This window comes from Uloborus diversus, unplaced genomic scaffold, assembly GCF_026930045.1.
Source record: "Uloborus diversus isolate 005 unplaced genomic scaffold, Udiv.v.3.1 scaffold_216, whole genome shotgun sequence".
NCBI lineage: Eukaryota > Metazoa > Arthropoda > Arachnida > Araneae > Uloboridae > Uloborus > Uloborus diversus.
This window is the reverse complement of record NW_026558369.1, coordinates 137,140-152,784: the sequence shown is the minus strand read 5'-3', so window position 1 is coordinate 152,784 and position 15,645 is coordinate 137,140. Positions and strand designations below refer to the sequence as shown.

General features: G+C 29.8%; 1 protein-coding gene across 1 annotated transcript in view; it reads right to left on the bottom strand.

Annotated features, from left to right (window-relative positions):
- Nucleotides 1-15,645, bottom strand: part of LOC129233155 (CREB-binding protein-like) — an 80,831-nt gene that overhangs the window by 50,648 nt on the left and 14,538 nt on the right. The window contains exons 6-9 of the mRNA XM_054867224.1: nt 15,543-15,626; nt 14,623-15,448; nt 12,437-12,555; nt 1,065-1,235 (exon numbers count right to left, since the gene is read on the bottom strand). Of these exons, the coding sequence (XP_054723199.1) occupies nt 1,065-1,235; nt 12,437-12,555; nt 14,623-15,448; nt 15,543-15,626 (1,200 nt within the window). The remainder of the gene's footprint in view (nt 1-1,064; nt 1,236-12,436; nt 12,556-14,622; nt 15,449-15,542; nt 15,627-15,645) is intronic.

Here is a 15,645-nt window from a genome sequence, read left to right as displayed (position 1 = left end):
GTCCTTGTTCTAGGAAGAGACAATTTGTCAATGAACTTGGTTTGAGGTGTGACGAGGAAAAGTATTTGCCGAAATTGGTTGACTATTTATTTTCAGCTCTGCTTCGAACTGATTGTGGAGCAAAATGAATGCAGCAAGGAACGACGTAAGCTTATACATTCCGTTAAAAATTTTGGAAGCAATTACAAATAAGAAAAATCGCAGAGGGATGATTGCGAAAATATTAGGGATTTCTAAACTCAGGATTTGAGAATAAACCAAAACGCTGATAAAATTGAGGAAGAGTTCTTTAAAAAAAATAAAACTAAGAAAATGTAAATTTTTTATGTATTCACATATGTTAGTACAGGCGTCCCTCGTATAACACGGAACTTCTACAACACGGTTTCGATATATCACATAGTACCAAATTTGCGATTATTATAACACGGTTTTGATATTACACGGTACAAGATTTGAATTTAATGCTTCATGGTTTTGATACAACACGAAAGTTATACTTATAAAAGATGGAATTTCACTTTTGTTTAAGACATTTTGTTAATTTTTGATAATAACTCGAATTCTATACTTTGTTTTTATAAAACTTAGTTTCGATACAACACAGTACACATCCCTTGATTTAAATTATTTTTAAGTCTTGTATAACACGGTTTCGATATAACACAATACATCTTAACCTGATTTTTCTCACCCACATACATAATTAATATTAAAAATAAGCAAAAATGTTATTTTAAAAAAAGTCTCATATAACACAGTTTTGATACTACACGGAACGAATTAACCATGTTATACGAGGGACACCTGTCCATGTTTTTTTTTTTTTATCTTTGACATAAAAACATTAAATGTCTTAATTTTGATGAAATTCATGTCTATATTTAAGTAACAAAGAACCATTTATGATTTACTGTAGTAATAATGAATATAATACCTACAAAATGCTTAAAAATATATTTCTTTTATTCCCCGTATAATCGAATAAAGCAGGTCGGAACCGTTGATTGTACTATATTTTTAAGTACCTTAAAACATGAAAATTGATATATTTAAATAGTTACCTTTGAGCAATGTCTATATACTCGAGAAGTTTTTCTGTTATATAGCCAAGCATTGTCAAACATCAACCACACATCTTCAACATACTGCCAAGGATCCTGATACTGTCCTGTATCTAGTTTTCTCTTAATGGTTGACAGATCCATAGGCCTCTTAATGATATCAAAATAATCCTATAAGAATTTTTTACAAACGTATAACTAATTAAATATAAAAGCATAAAACCACACAAAGTATTTCCAACATACTTAAAGTCTACTAAACAATAATTATCACACTAATAGCTGAAATGTACTTCATCCTTTACATCTTTTCTATTAAAAATTTAAAAACTGAGCAAAAATAAAATAAATAATCCTTTAAAAATCTAAAAACAACAAAGCAAGTGGAATTAATTAGATATTTTATTGCATCAATTTTTGCCAGTAAAAATGCAATAGTGTTACACAAAACAAACTTGACTATAACAGGCTTTTTTTTAAGGATCAAATAACATTTTTTGGGTTAAAATACAGACTCTAATACACTTAATGGGAAAGCACACAAATTTTAAAGAGAGAGAAGATGGAGAACAATGTGTATGAGCATAGAAGAGATGAAGTACATTTCCAGTTAACATAAAGGTTCAATTTAAAAAAATTGAAAATAATATAGAATTAGAGCATCTCTGCTGAATGGATGCACGAATATGTTACTGTGAAAGACTGATAGCTGGCAGAGGGAGATTTTCTCTGGTGAATGACAGCATTTGCACAGCAATTTTGTTATAATATAATTAATTGCACTAGATTATCTTGCTGTAACACAGCATTTAGTCGAGGAGTACTCTTTTTCCTATTAGTGTGCAGTTTTCTCTCCAAGTCTCAAATTAGTAACTAACTTTTCTCATTGTCATTTTTTTCTGTGTGTGGGGGTGGGGAGCTCATCTATGATAGGTAACGTTTCTTTATAAGTTACAGACTATTGGTGTAAAACGGCTGGAGATAAGTTCGCTGATTTAAAAAAGTCTGTTTCAACAACAGCCTCTAGCATATTTTAATAATTTTTTAAAGGCCATGACAACTTTATCAAATTGAATTAACATATCATTATCAACTTATAATCACCCTCCCTCTGAGATCGCAGGTATCTCAGACTAATTTGACTTACTCAAATGTAACTTTTAGAAATGTAAATAGATCTGTAGATAAGATAATGCATAGTTGTTTCAACAACAACTGTCAAAACAATTTAATTGCCTACATCATATAGATGTATTTAGTTTTAGAAAAAAATACAGAGCACTTTTCTTAATTTATAGAGCTCTTATTAGTTCCTTACGTTTTGTGATTAAATGTTTGATTCTGATAACCAGATTTTTAAACCTAAGATCGATTTATTAATTCTGTGCCATTTTCGAATAGCACCAAGTATATACATGTTTCTTTCCTATTTAGTCCTCATAATAACAAAACTAAAAGGATATGAATGTGATAAAATCAGGGAAATTGTTTACATTTGCCTTGAAAGCAAAAGATAAATAAATAAATAGCAGCATGGTTTTTAGATTCATTTCGAAAACCTCTGAAATGATAGGTTGCAAATATCAATAAGTGCTTGTCTTATCAGAATATCAGTGATATACTTTTGTTTTAATATCTTATTTCCTTCTCCAATCATGGCTAGGAGTAAAAAACTTTTTTTTTTTTTGGCAGGATTGAACCTCTTTAGTAACTTTTCACATCAGAAATACTCTTTTACAGAATTTTTAATAACTCTCAGTCTTACTAGTGTGTCTCAACTCATCCTTGCAGTTGAGTGTAAAATTTTCAAAGACTGCAATAGTTTATTTTTCAAAGACAATTTCTTTATGAGTGTGAGTAATAATCTAAAAGTTTTTAACAATCAATAGAAATAATTCTTTATTTTCTAGTATTGCAAGTACCTACCAAGTAATGTTGCAAGCATAAATTTTTTTAGAGCTTAACTCCTTACATGTCTTTTCAATTTTATGCGTATTTTCTCATAATCTATGAAATTCAGGCCATTAATACATGAAGATCATAGAGCTCTGAAACTTCTTTTGTTAGAAAATAAGCCCTGCCTGTATGAGTTAATTTCTATTGAATAAAATTGTTTTATAATGTGATGCATGTTTGATCCATAAAAAATAAGCATGTAGGATTTTCATTTTCGTATTTAAATTCTTATTTCTAAACACTACATGTGACCTTAACAACAGAGCAAAGTATTTGCCACTTCTTTTTGCCTCTCAAGCTGCATCTTCTCTTTTTAATGTGTGTTCTAAATATTAAGTAACCATAATCACATGTCTTTCACAGGCATATCTGGATTGTGTCAGTATTTCACAATAACATATTTTAAATCCCAAATTCGTTGTTATGTGCACTTTCAATGATATTGCTATATTTTTATCTACCTTAAATTTAAATTCAAACAGAAATGCTTTAATTCCCAGAACTTTTAAATTCAAGAAGAAAATTGTTAAACAATATATGTTTTAACCCCACAATCGCGGGCAAGTACGCATTTTGTTTTCTTTATATTTTGTATTTTAGTAGGCAAAATTGTGCCTTTCACCTCAACTCTTACGAATGACACACAATAGAATTTTTCCAAAAGTAAATTTTCAGTGCTCATGAATGTCTCAGACAAGAACTTGCAGTCAATTTGGCTACCATTAAGCACAAACTTGCCTTTAATTGGAGGGTTAAAAATGTAATATTGAAAAATTATGTTAAATATTTTACAAAAACCTAACACAAAAAAACTTTTTTTTTTGCTGTGCTTTTACTTGTAAAATTTTAACAAATTAGAAACTTGGTTAAAATAAAATCAAAAGTTTAGACACAGGACACAGCAACATTGCAAGGATAATAAAGCTCTTATTGCTCATAGCATACCTGGGATGTAGCATTCTTTCACTTTTAAAGCATAGCATTGAATCCTCGTGAAATCCTGTACAATGAATTAATTTAGTACTTAGGCTAGATTGAGATGCACAAAGGCCTGACTTTTGCTTTCATATATTAAAGTGACCTGAACAAAAAAGCCTAATTTTGAAATTCTAATCTACTTTTGATCCTAAGTATCACCATCCAGAAACAAAGGCAAGCAATCAAAGGAAGAAGTGCAACACTTGGTACGAAAACAAGCTTATGCAATGATTAGCCAGAGAGTGTTCCAATCAAATATATTTAATTCTTACTTGCAATTTATTTTCTTTACAATGTCTACAGTTGGTGCCTATTGTAAATTAAAAACATTTATAGAAAGGCATATACACTGGACTTTCACTACCACGCAATTCGACTTACACAAAATGGCTATAACTAGAGTTAACAGTAAGGAATTTAACACAAATTCATTGCCTGTAACACCAAAGTTTTTGGAAGGGAATCGAGGGAGGGAGTATCCTTTGTTATTGGTTACTTACTATTGGTTTTGTGAATGGACTTTCATCCCTTTATCATCATTGAAAGTGAAAGTTCCCACATCATACTAGTCTAAACATGGCTTTGTTAGTGTTTACAAATAACCACTCACAGCATTTTTCGTGCATTTTTTTCAATCTAAATAAGAAAGTTGATGAAATATAATTTCACCCATTTAAAGCTAAGGAAGAGAAAGTTTCTCACAGTTAAAAAAAGGCAAGATCCTCGATATGCAGAACACTGATTATCTGATTACCTGCACAGCACCTACCACCATAATCTTCACATTTTTAATTATAATTTTTACCATTTTAACTACTGTATATACAGTAGTAGCTGAATTTCATTATTATTACTACTACACAGTGTACTTTTTTGTCTCTCTCTGCAATTTATAATTGTTTTTGTGCATGTAAGAGTACATACTTAATGTTGAATAGCGCAGGGTATTATTTTTTTTTTTTTGTTTTTTAATAGTCTAAATTCAGTTTTTTATATGGGAAACATTGTCACATACTCAAGGAATGCCAAAAAAAACAAGTTGAGAGTGTTTATAAGCATTTAAAATAATTGTGTATGTTGATTAAAAGGTCATATTCATACCCTTTTTCACAACAAAAAATCTCGCTTACCCAAGAGGTCTTGGAACATGTCCCCTGCTGTATATATTAAATGAGGATTACCGACGCCATGGATTGTGAGAGTTCAGGGCACCAGAGCTCTTGGTATAACAATAAAATCTGTTTCATTTCCCCATGAAAATGAACACGTTTTGGACTAAACACTTAACTTGCTTGTTCAAACAATGAACATTTGCGAAAATGAGAAATCTCAGAAGATAGATGAAAAAATGATTTAATACCATTGGAGGCTAAAGAAAAATTACAGGACAAAAAAATTTTAGTATATCAGTTGTGATTCAATATGTGGAGAAACTGCTGAAATGCTAACAGCAGCTACTGAGTAATGGCTTAAAAAGCGTGGCTTAGAAAAAAACTCAATGATACCAAAGAACGTATGTTTAATTGTGATGAAATAGGTATATTCAACACAAGAACCTGCAGAGGAAACTTTGTATTTTTTTTTCTTCTTTGTTTTGTTTTGTGAGCAACCAAGTTCTGCAACAATAAGGAAAAGAACAACAGGCATGATTTTTAAGCTAAGAAAATATGCCAGTTCAATGAGCTGTAAATTGAAAAGAGAAATTTCTTTAAACTTAAGACAGTTGCAGTGTATATCTTTCCAGTGGATAATTTAATTTTTCATGAACCATTGTTTTGTTTTTTCCTCAAAATTCAACTGCAAAAAATCAAACATGGTTAGATTCAAATGGTATTTTGGAAAATATTTTAGTCACTAGATTGTGGCTTTTGTAAAGAATGAAAAGTTTTTTTTTTTCTTCCAAGAAATTAGTTCTCAGCTGACTTCCCAAGATAAAAACGTACAATTCTAAATACGCTTGAAATGCAGAATATATCCAAATAGTTACTTCTCAATAAGATATTGGGTCACAAGTGCTGTACATGATGAACACCCTCTGATATAGAGATTGTGTTTAGTGAATGAAGACAATGAAGAGGAACATGAATCAGAAATGCCTGATGCAATCAGTGCTGTAAAAACTTTATTGTATTTCATAGAATTTTACACAGACGATAAAGATGAAATCTAAAAACCAATTTAAATATAGGAAATGTTGCTTTTGACAGTCCATTTACGTAAAAAGCTTAAAAAAATGATGTAGTTAAGTTTTCTTTCTTTTTAATTTGGTTTTCAAAGACGCTAAAGACTCTGAATCTGTCTCTAATGCATCTTGTTCATTCAATCTGTGCACTGCATTTTATTGGTTCATTGGTTATGTTGTTTATAACATTCTTTGGTAACTGCAAATTTCTAGTATTGAAATAAAATATGATGGCATATTATATAATATGCCATCATAACTGGTCTTAACTAAGTTTTAAAAATGTGCTTTATTAAAAAAAAACAAAAAAAAAAAAAGAATATTTATCAAAAACAAAGAAGTTTTGATCGAGCAAAATTGATAACCATAGGCCAGAGAGTGAAGGGTAACTTCCTAATTTTGTTTTCAAAAAATAATGTAATTTTTAAACTTTTCCCATGGTCAAAAAGTAGAACAGTTTATCAAAGTTATGTCAACTAAAAAAAAAAAAAAGTTTCTTGCAATTAGTTTTATGCCTAAGTTTTAAGTATCATGCAGACAAGTTAACAAGGTATTGTAAAATGCTCAAAAATAACAATTTTTCCATGGAGCTATTAAAAAGTATAAAAAAATTTTCGATATGGACATATTTGTTTATTATAGAACTTCACAACACAAATTTATGGAAATGAATTGGCAGCAACTGACAGTATATAATGCTGTTTTTATTCTTCATTAGCATGATACTTTTCAGATTTTTTAAATCCAAACAATTCAATTCTCAGCTAAAAAGGAGTCGTCAAAATAAAAAATTTTCACTCCTTCACAGCTCACAGAAGAATGCATTCAAAAACTGAAAGACCTTTCAGAAGAAAATGCTTGATTTGAATTGAACTATTCTAACCTTTTCGAAAATGCCACTTTCCTTGAGAACTATTTATTTTTTACAAAAATAAAAATGGGTTACATAAAGAAATAAGCAAATGACATTTTATTTAATGCAATTTATGAAACAAAGTTTTTATTTATTAATTTTTTTTTTGTAACAATCTATTTGAATTCTTGAATAACTTGATTAAGGAGAATTTAACATAACCTGTATACTGGAATGTTTTCTTAACTTCATTAATAGTAAATTTCTTAACACTAACATTAAATCATGAGAGGCAATGTATTAATTCACATTTTTCATTGTTTCAGTTGTTTTCAACTAGATCTTGGAAAGACTGCAATGAAGTTAAAATACTACTGTGCTGCACTTCAAAATCATATTATGGAAAAAAGTGGAACAGTTTGGCAGCTACATTCCCTTAATTCTACAAATGAATTTTAACATGTCATTTCATAAAAGTTAGCAAGAAAGCAAATGCTACATACCAGGTATGGATTGATTGTTTGAATTGGTTGTGTATTTAGTTATTTTTTGAACAATATTCATTATTGAATCATCATTCATTACATAATACAATAACAAAATACCTTTTAGTATCATCAACAAATTAGAGATTGTTCTACACTTTTAAAAAAGAGAGAAAAGATGTCAACTTATAAATTAATACCATGAATAACAAGCAAAACACAGCAAAAGAAAAAGACTGAGGTTTAATACTTCATGCAATATTTATACTTAATAATTTTTTTAGGCTCCAATTACTACTTTAAGCAGTTTCATAAATTGATTAATGAAGCATCTTTTACCAGTAAGATCAAAATATTTATAACTACTGATTTGAGAATTTTGGACAATGTTAACATCAAATTAATTTAGCGAAGGAAAACAGTTGGAATGAATTTAAAATTTGTTACTATAGTTGACTCTTGAAATCTCATTAAATCCCAGAAACTGAAAATAGACATTGAGTTTCATGGTCCATGGGAGGAGGAGATATGAACTCCTAAATATTTTTACCTCTTACTAGTACAAATACACTGGCAACGCTAAAGACAACGATAGAGTATTATTCTTTTCTTTTGTGAGAAACTTCAATCAATAGCAAGAAAAACTACAGCATTGCTCAAAGAATAGAATCAGATTTTCTGTCAAAAACTAAACAGTTTTAATTTCTCAAAAGAAATAAAGAATTGGAAGGGTAAAATGTTAATTTTCCAATGTCAAAAAGGCAACAATAAGCGAACATTGTCTTTGACATTAATAGCAATCTTCAACAACTGAATAGTTTGCCAACTGGCACCAGTGTTAAATTAAATGAAATTAACTCCACACTGTATGTTTGTATGCCAAAGGTATTCGTTATGTTAACAGAACATTGTAATAATTTACACAGAACAGCATTTCAGTTTGAAATAGAAGAGTCATGTCCTGGTAAGGGGGATGGTATGAGCAATTATCGATTTGGCCAAACTCCATGCCATCAGAAATAATTCTGAAGGTGGAACAGCGTAAATATTCTTTCTTTTAGTAATCCCTTACAGAGGATCAGTAAAAAATTAATACATATTAAGCAATGAAAATCACATGCCACATTAAAAGCTAAACAAGCGGAAAATTTCAAAAACAAATTGGCTAGTTTTTGTCTTGAATAGAGAGAACAATTCGTTTCTTTTATTTGTATGAGATGTCTTTCTGAAAGAAGCATCATATAATTTCAAGAGTCAGTTGTAAATGCAGTTTCAGTTTTCATCAATCTGAAAGGAATTTACTTTTCAAAAGAATATGAAATGGAATTTTTTACAGTGATATGCATTATGAGCGAAAAAGTTTTTTCAACGTACAGCAATAAACTGTTTACATATAGAATAATTATGATGCTTCAACACAAGTTAGGAAACTGCTGCTTTCATTTCATTAGGAAATAATGATATGCAAGAAAAGCTAAAGTATGGAATTTGAAAATGCTTTAAAGACAATTTAAAAGAAGAATTTTGTGGTTCACTACAAAATAAGGCTGCTCGAAATGAAGCAGTAAGCCATGCAGAACAATTCAGCCTCTACAATAATGAAATGTTCATCAATGTAAAAATGAACTAAGAAGAAAGCATACTTGAACTGAGCTAAAGTAGATTTTAGAAATGCAAGTATTGACAAGCTTATATTAAGTTGAAAATTATCATAGAACACTTGATTTAGGGTTTTACAGATCAAAATTGTCTGTAAACTTAAATTTTCTAAATAATTCCAATTCCTGAATAGAATGATTCAAAACAGCTGAAAAAAATACTGCTGCTTGATTAGCTCTGAAGTAATCTTAAAAACATATATTTAAAAAAAAAATCAAATTCCACATTTTAACTTAACTGCACATAAATATACAACATGATATGATGATGATCTTATTTCATGAAGAAAGCAGTGACTTTCAGTTATTAAAGAATAGGCCTTTAAAAATTGATCAATAAAATCTCACATCAAAGGAAAAAGCATAGAAGTAACTGAATAGTTCATTTAGAAATTATACACATTATTCATAAGTCCTTAGTATTTAGTTCACTAACACGAAACTCACTGCTTTACAGTTTAAATTCACAAGGTTTTGAAAATAACAAAAATTCAATCACTTTTTATATTCCATGCAAAATAAAAATAAATAAATGAAAATGAGAATAGAAAAGTTTAGAGCCTCTAAGTAAAATTATTAAAATTCAAGTTACTACTGAAAAGTTTTACTGGAGAAACTTAACGAAAAATAATGAGTGCAGTGAGGATATAAATAAAAGTATAAACGGTGCAACTCTTATGCAATTATTCTATTTTGTTAAAATTTAGCTACTTGTCAATATGAAGCATAAAGCACTAAGCAAATTAAATATAATTGTAACGTTAGCAGAAACCATGCAATATATGCTAAATTATTGAATGAAAATAATTCCATGAGTAATTTGAATTTGCAAGTTTTAGCACTTACTATATGTGCATTATTTTCTTTAACAAAAACTTAGAATATGAAACTGAAAAGTACTTGCTTTTAATAGATTAATTCAAATTCAATAAAATGAATGAGCAAGCACATTTTGTTTTTAAGCGCTTCAGCCATTTAATGTGAATCTTAATGACCATTTCTGGTTCATCAGAAGGAATGCTTAATCACATTAAAAGGGTTTTAAAAACCTAATATGGACGCTCTAAGGGTCCAGTTTCAATGTACTGAAAGATGCAAAGACTTATAAATTATTTTAAACAATTTATTTTCAGAAATAAACAAATCACTGAGCAAATACTCATTTTAAATTGCACATTCAAATCCTCTTTGCAGAAGTACATGCAACATATTTTACAAGACAGAATGGAGAAGACTGAATATTACTGTAAAGTAATAGAAAAGAAAAGAATGAAGAAGCACAGAGAATCGAAAATGTTATGATGCAGTTTTAAATGCTGAAACGCATTTTTAAATATGTAAAAACAACAGGTAAAAAGGAACAACAAACATGCCACAATCAGTTTCAATAATGATTTGAAATTTAACAATAGTTAACAAGAGGTTAGACAGAAAAAAAAGGGAAAAAAGAATAAAGTTTGATGAAATTGAAAGCTTTGTGTAAGAATATATTTTATGTTAGAGCACAGTTTGAGCACAATTTTTAGAACAAACTATTTATAAGTTACATACAATGTTAGTTACACACAAAAGAAACCATGCAAAAAAAAAATCTACTACTAAAAATAACACTACATATATGCAATAACATCTTAAATCAACACAAAAAAGTAACAATTTAAAAACATGACATATATTAAACATTAACATAAGAAAACATTAGCATGTTAAAACAAAAAAAAAAAAAAAAAAAAGAGAGAGAAAATAAAGAAAAGGAAACTAAACAGGAAATAAAGGTTAAACAATAGAAAGGAGGATTAAAACTTAAATAAAATAATGAAGATGGAATTGAAAGGATTTAAGTCATAAAACCTGAGATAACTTAAGCTAATACTCCCATGAAAATGAGGTATAGAGTGCTGTATCCGTACCGTAGTATCTTGTCTTTTGACATATGAAGGTGAGTCTTTGTTTCCTTTTGTCTAATAGAGGAGGAGAGACCATAATTTCGATAAAGGTTTATATAACACGGATGCTACATCTTCTAGCACAGTGCAAACACTGTTCAAATAGCTATACCTTCCTTTCAAAGCTGCATCCATGCTATTTTGTATTAGTTGACCAATGGAGAATGAAAAATGTCTGCTGCCAAGTTATTAAACTAATCCACACTTGAAAATAATTTTGATCTCATGGCAATCATCAATCATAGTATTCTTATCCATCAAGATTTTTAAACATTAAAGTAAAGAAGACTGATACAAGATGGAGCCTACATCATAAGAAGCTCTAGAGATTAAATTACCGATTAAGAATAAGTATGATTGAAGTACAAGAACCTATATTTCCAAAACAATCCTGTTAATTTATTATGAGGATTTTTCTGAATGGAATACTACATCTGCAACATGAATGCAGACAGTTGAATGGAAGGATATTGCTATTATGCATTCATTACAAAGCAATATTACTAAAGTTATTTCAAGCAGCAAACTATATGCAGGTAACAGGAAAAAATTAATAATAATCAACCCATTCTTTGGACAGCTTATAAGCCAACTTAACAGGCTTTAACATTTCAGTTTAAATTTAAATACAAGAATAATATAAAAAGCTCTAATATTCTACTTAAAATCAAGCTGTTTTATAAGCTCTCCAAAATAACATTCAATGAATGTAAACATAAATTGTTAGCTTTCAAACCGCTAAGAAAATGTTAAAAAGATCTTACTCATGCACCTTTAGATAAAGAGATCGACAAACTTACTAATGCAACAATGTTAGTTGAGTTTTGACTAGTTATGGCGCAGATTAAAAGAAAATTTTAGGTACTTTAAGTGATTAAAATAAAAAGTACAAACAAATACAGGATTCAGAGAATTATTAAATATATAGAAGCTACAAAGGATGTATGAAATTTGGTGAAAAAGAAAAGGATTTTTTTTTTAATTTTTTCCATTAAATGATTTTTAAAAATTCTTAAAATTCTTATCCAGTTCAAAAAAAAAAAGAAAAAAGAAAACATTTCCCATTACTAAATATTTTAAAACTACATTTAACTGAAAAAAAAGTTGAACTATTTGAGGGATTAAATAACTCATGCAAGCATGCATGCTTTTTTAAGATTCTAGGAACTATTTAAAATTGTAATTTTGATTTAAGTTCTGATTGTGACATGTTTCTACATTACACAACAGTAATTAAAAAAAAAAAAATTTTTTTTCTCCAAAAAAAAAAAAAAAAAAAAAGCCTATACATTTATAATGCAAAAATATAGTTACAGGTATCTGCAAAAGCTGAGGATCAACTGGTTGACGAAAGGGAAGAGATTCAGGATCTTGTTTATAAAGTTTTTCCAAAGTAGGCATCAGAGCTTGTCTTAACTCATCAGGTTTAAAAGCTAGGAAACAAAATATTCCTTAAAGCAACAAGTCAATATTAAGTAATTTTAATGAAAGAAGCAGGGCTGTAAGCAACCCTTTGAACTAATGTATAATATAAAATATATTGTCAAAAATTAATATTTGAATTATGTTATAAAATTCATTGCAAATTTTCAAAACTTAATTTGCAATAAATTCAAGTTAAAGCAAATTATCCTTCATTTTAGCTACTTATTTCCTGAGTATCTCCTTAAAACAATTTTGCACACTAAATAATTTTTATAGTCGTGTTCTCATGTGATACCTCATCTAGCCTTTTGTACTAAACTGATTAAGATACAGTTTCACATGACCTTCCACCAAACCCACAGTGCAATTCAGAATAACAGCCCTCAAATGTAATGAGGAAAAGGACTAAGTGGTTCATCAAAGTGCAATTCCATCAAAACAGACTGAGGGCCCAACTAGCTTTAAAATAACATTAAATATTAAACCAAAAAAAGAGTTGTACATAATATGGTTACAAAACTTTTAGTTATTATAAATTTAAAAAAGATCACCATAACAGACTAACTACTATGTTAAACATCTTTTTTTTTTTCCTTTAACAAAAGGCAAAAAAATTTTTTTTTTACCGAAGCGCTCCGCCCAGAGTTCCTGAGATATATATTTTTTAAAAAAATTTGCATTAAAACAAGTGTTCTGCTCTATAGTTGGCTATTAAATTTCAAAATTGTTAGTTTCTAACTCATATTGTTACTTTGTAGCACTTAATTAAAAACTGTTACAAATAAAACATTAATGCTTTTAGTTGCATGTTTGTGAACTATTATACTTTAGGTTTATTATACGTTATATTATATGTTTTTATGTGAAGAGGCCTCAATTTTTCATAAATTCAGGGTGTTCCAAAAATAAATGATCCATTTTCATGATCAGCATGTTATATAAATGGAACCAATTAATGCACAGAACAAGGAACATATAAAAATAAGAATTTAATGAAGTTCAACCTGACAAACCCCGCGTGTCATAGCACGGATTTGTTAGATGTTTTCTGTATTTTCGCTGGTAAAGCTGACACACCTCTTCTCAGGTTTCACCATCCAGTTTCCAGATAACGATAGGCTATTCTTTCTTCTAAAGAGAGTATTTCTTCAAACACTTGTGAAAGAAATTGATATATTAGTTAGTGTTTTTATGGAACTGGACTGTTCTTTTTGGAACACCCTGTTGTTCAGACATAATTTCAGATGAAATTTTTTTGGAAATATAAGAGATTTGAAATGTGAAAAAAAAAAAAAAAAGTTAACTTATTTTAAGTAGTTTACTAGTTACTTGATCAGGCTGGTTGAAAACCTGCTTCTAAAAACATAGACAAGTTAAGACCACAACTAAAAAAATAATTACTTTTGAAGTATTTCAAATCTAAAATAATCCTTTGCATATGTTAAAATCTAGTTTTGTTTTTATTTGGAAAATATATATATGTGACCAATCAAAAGTAGAAAACTAAATGACTAGAAAGGTAACATTGGCTATGTATGAGAACTTTTGTCTCTAACAGCTCGAAGGAATTTTGTAAATGACTCAGTGCATAGGAGACTCTTTTATGACCCCCAAAAAAATTTCAAGAAACAGTCAAGTGGTGAATTAATTTTAACTATCCAGTGGAACTATTAGGGAACAATCTCTTCATTACTATTAGGCTGACAGAGTCTGTATATTCTCTATTACTATATGGACCCTTAAAAACAAACAGAATAAAGACAAATGTTGAAATTTCTCAATTAAGATGAAAGATCGCTCTAAAAATATTTACATCGTATCAGGACACAGTTGCTAGAAGTCTGTTCGGATAAGCCCCTAGTCTCCATAAAAATTAGGGCAAACAAGTGCCAGCCAGGTTTTTTCAAACTATGGAGGATAGCATTGACCCCATACTCTTGACTGCCATCTGTCTCAGGTCTTCATGTAAAATGAACAAAACTTGGAAACCATATTAATATTGTAACATACTAAATACCTTGAGATTTTCCCAGTCTTGGCCAACCCAAACCCTACTATAATAAAAATGGACTCACTTTTTTTATTTGGTCTTAATTTAGGAGGTGGTTGAGAAGACTCACTAGATGAATCAGGCTTAGCTTCGGCATTTTCATTAATACTTGGCGTTGATAGTGGTGTTGACGGTTCTTCTTTTGGAATGACCGGTTCCTCTTTTATTGATTTCCCGCTAGGATATGTTCCCTCATCAACAGGTTCTTGTTTAATGTCCTTTGATTTTATCATAGGTTTCGATTCAGTTACTACTTCAGAACTCCCACCGCTACTTGCATTGGATGCTTTGGGTTCCTTATCAACTTCCATTTTTTCACTACAGCTACTTTCCCCAGCAGATTTTTGAGATGCAAATGCAAACACTTTACCCCCCGGCTCTGAAACTGAAGATATTGGTGGACTTGATCGAGCAGAATCAGACTGACTCCCAGATGTAATAGTTTCCTCCTGAGAAAGAGTTATTGGTTTGAAATCATCATTACTATCTTCAACATTAAGTACTGTGGGCTGTGATTGCAAAGAACTATGTGTTTGTAATTGCTGCAGTTGTGGTGGGGGCTGAATTTGATTTTGCTGAGATTGTGGAGTAGAAGGTGTTTGAGGACGAGTCCCAGGAACGGAAGCTGCTCTTGGAGGTTGTTGAACAGGTGTTTGTTGGGACTGAGGTTGTGGAGTAGACGACTGAGGAATATTTAATCCTGATTGAGAAGTTTGAGGTGAAAGACCAGACTGAGATTTTCCTATTAATTGATTGAGATGGGACTGTGAAGATTGCTGCTGTTGTGAAGGTGCTTGTAACTGATTTTGTTGTTGCTGATTTGGCTGCTGCTGTTGGCTAATTAGTTGTATCTAAAACATTGAAAAAATAATTATAAAATTAATGAGAACTCACAAGTATTTATATACACGATTACTAATTGACAATGCAGTGTATAAAAGTTACCTGAGTATTTAAATTTTGATTCACAATCAACTGCCCTTGATTTGTTTGATTAAGTATCCTGGTAGTTTGCTGATGCTGAGGAATCTAAAATGAAAAAAATAAA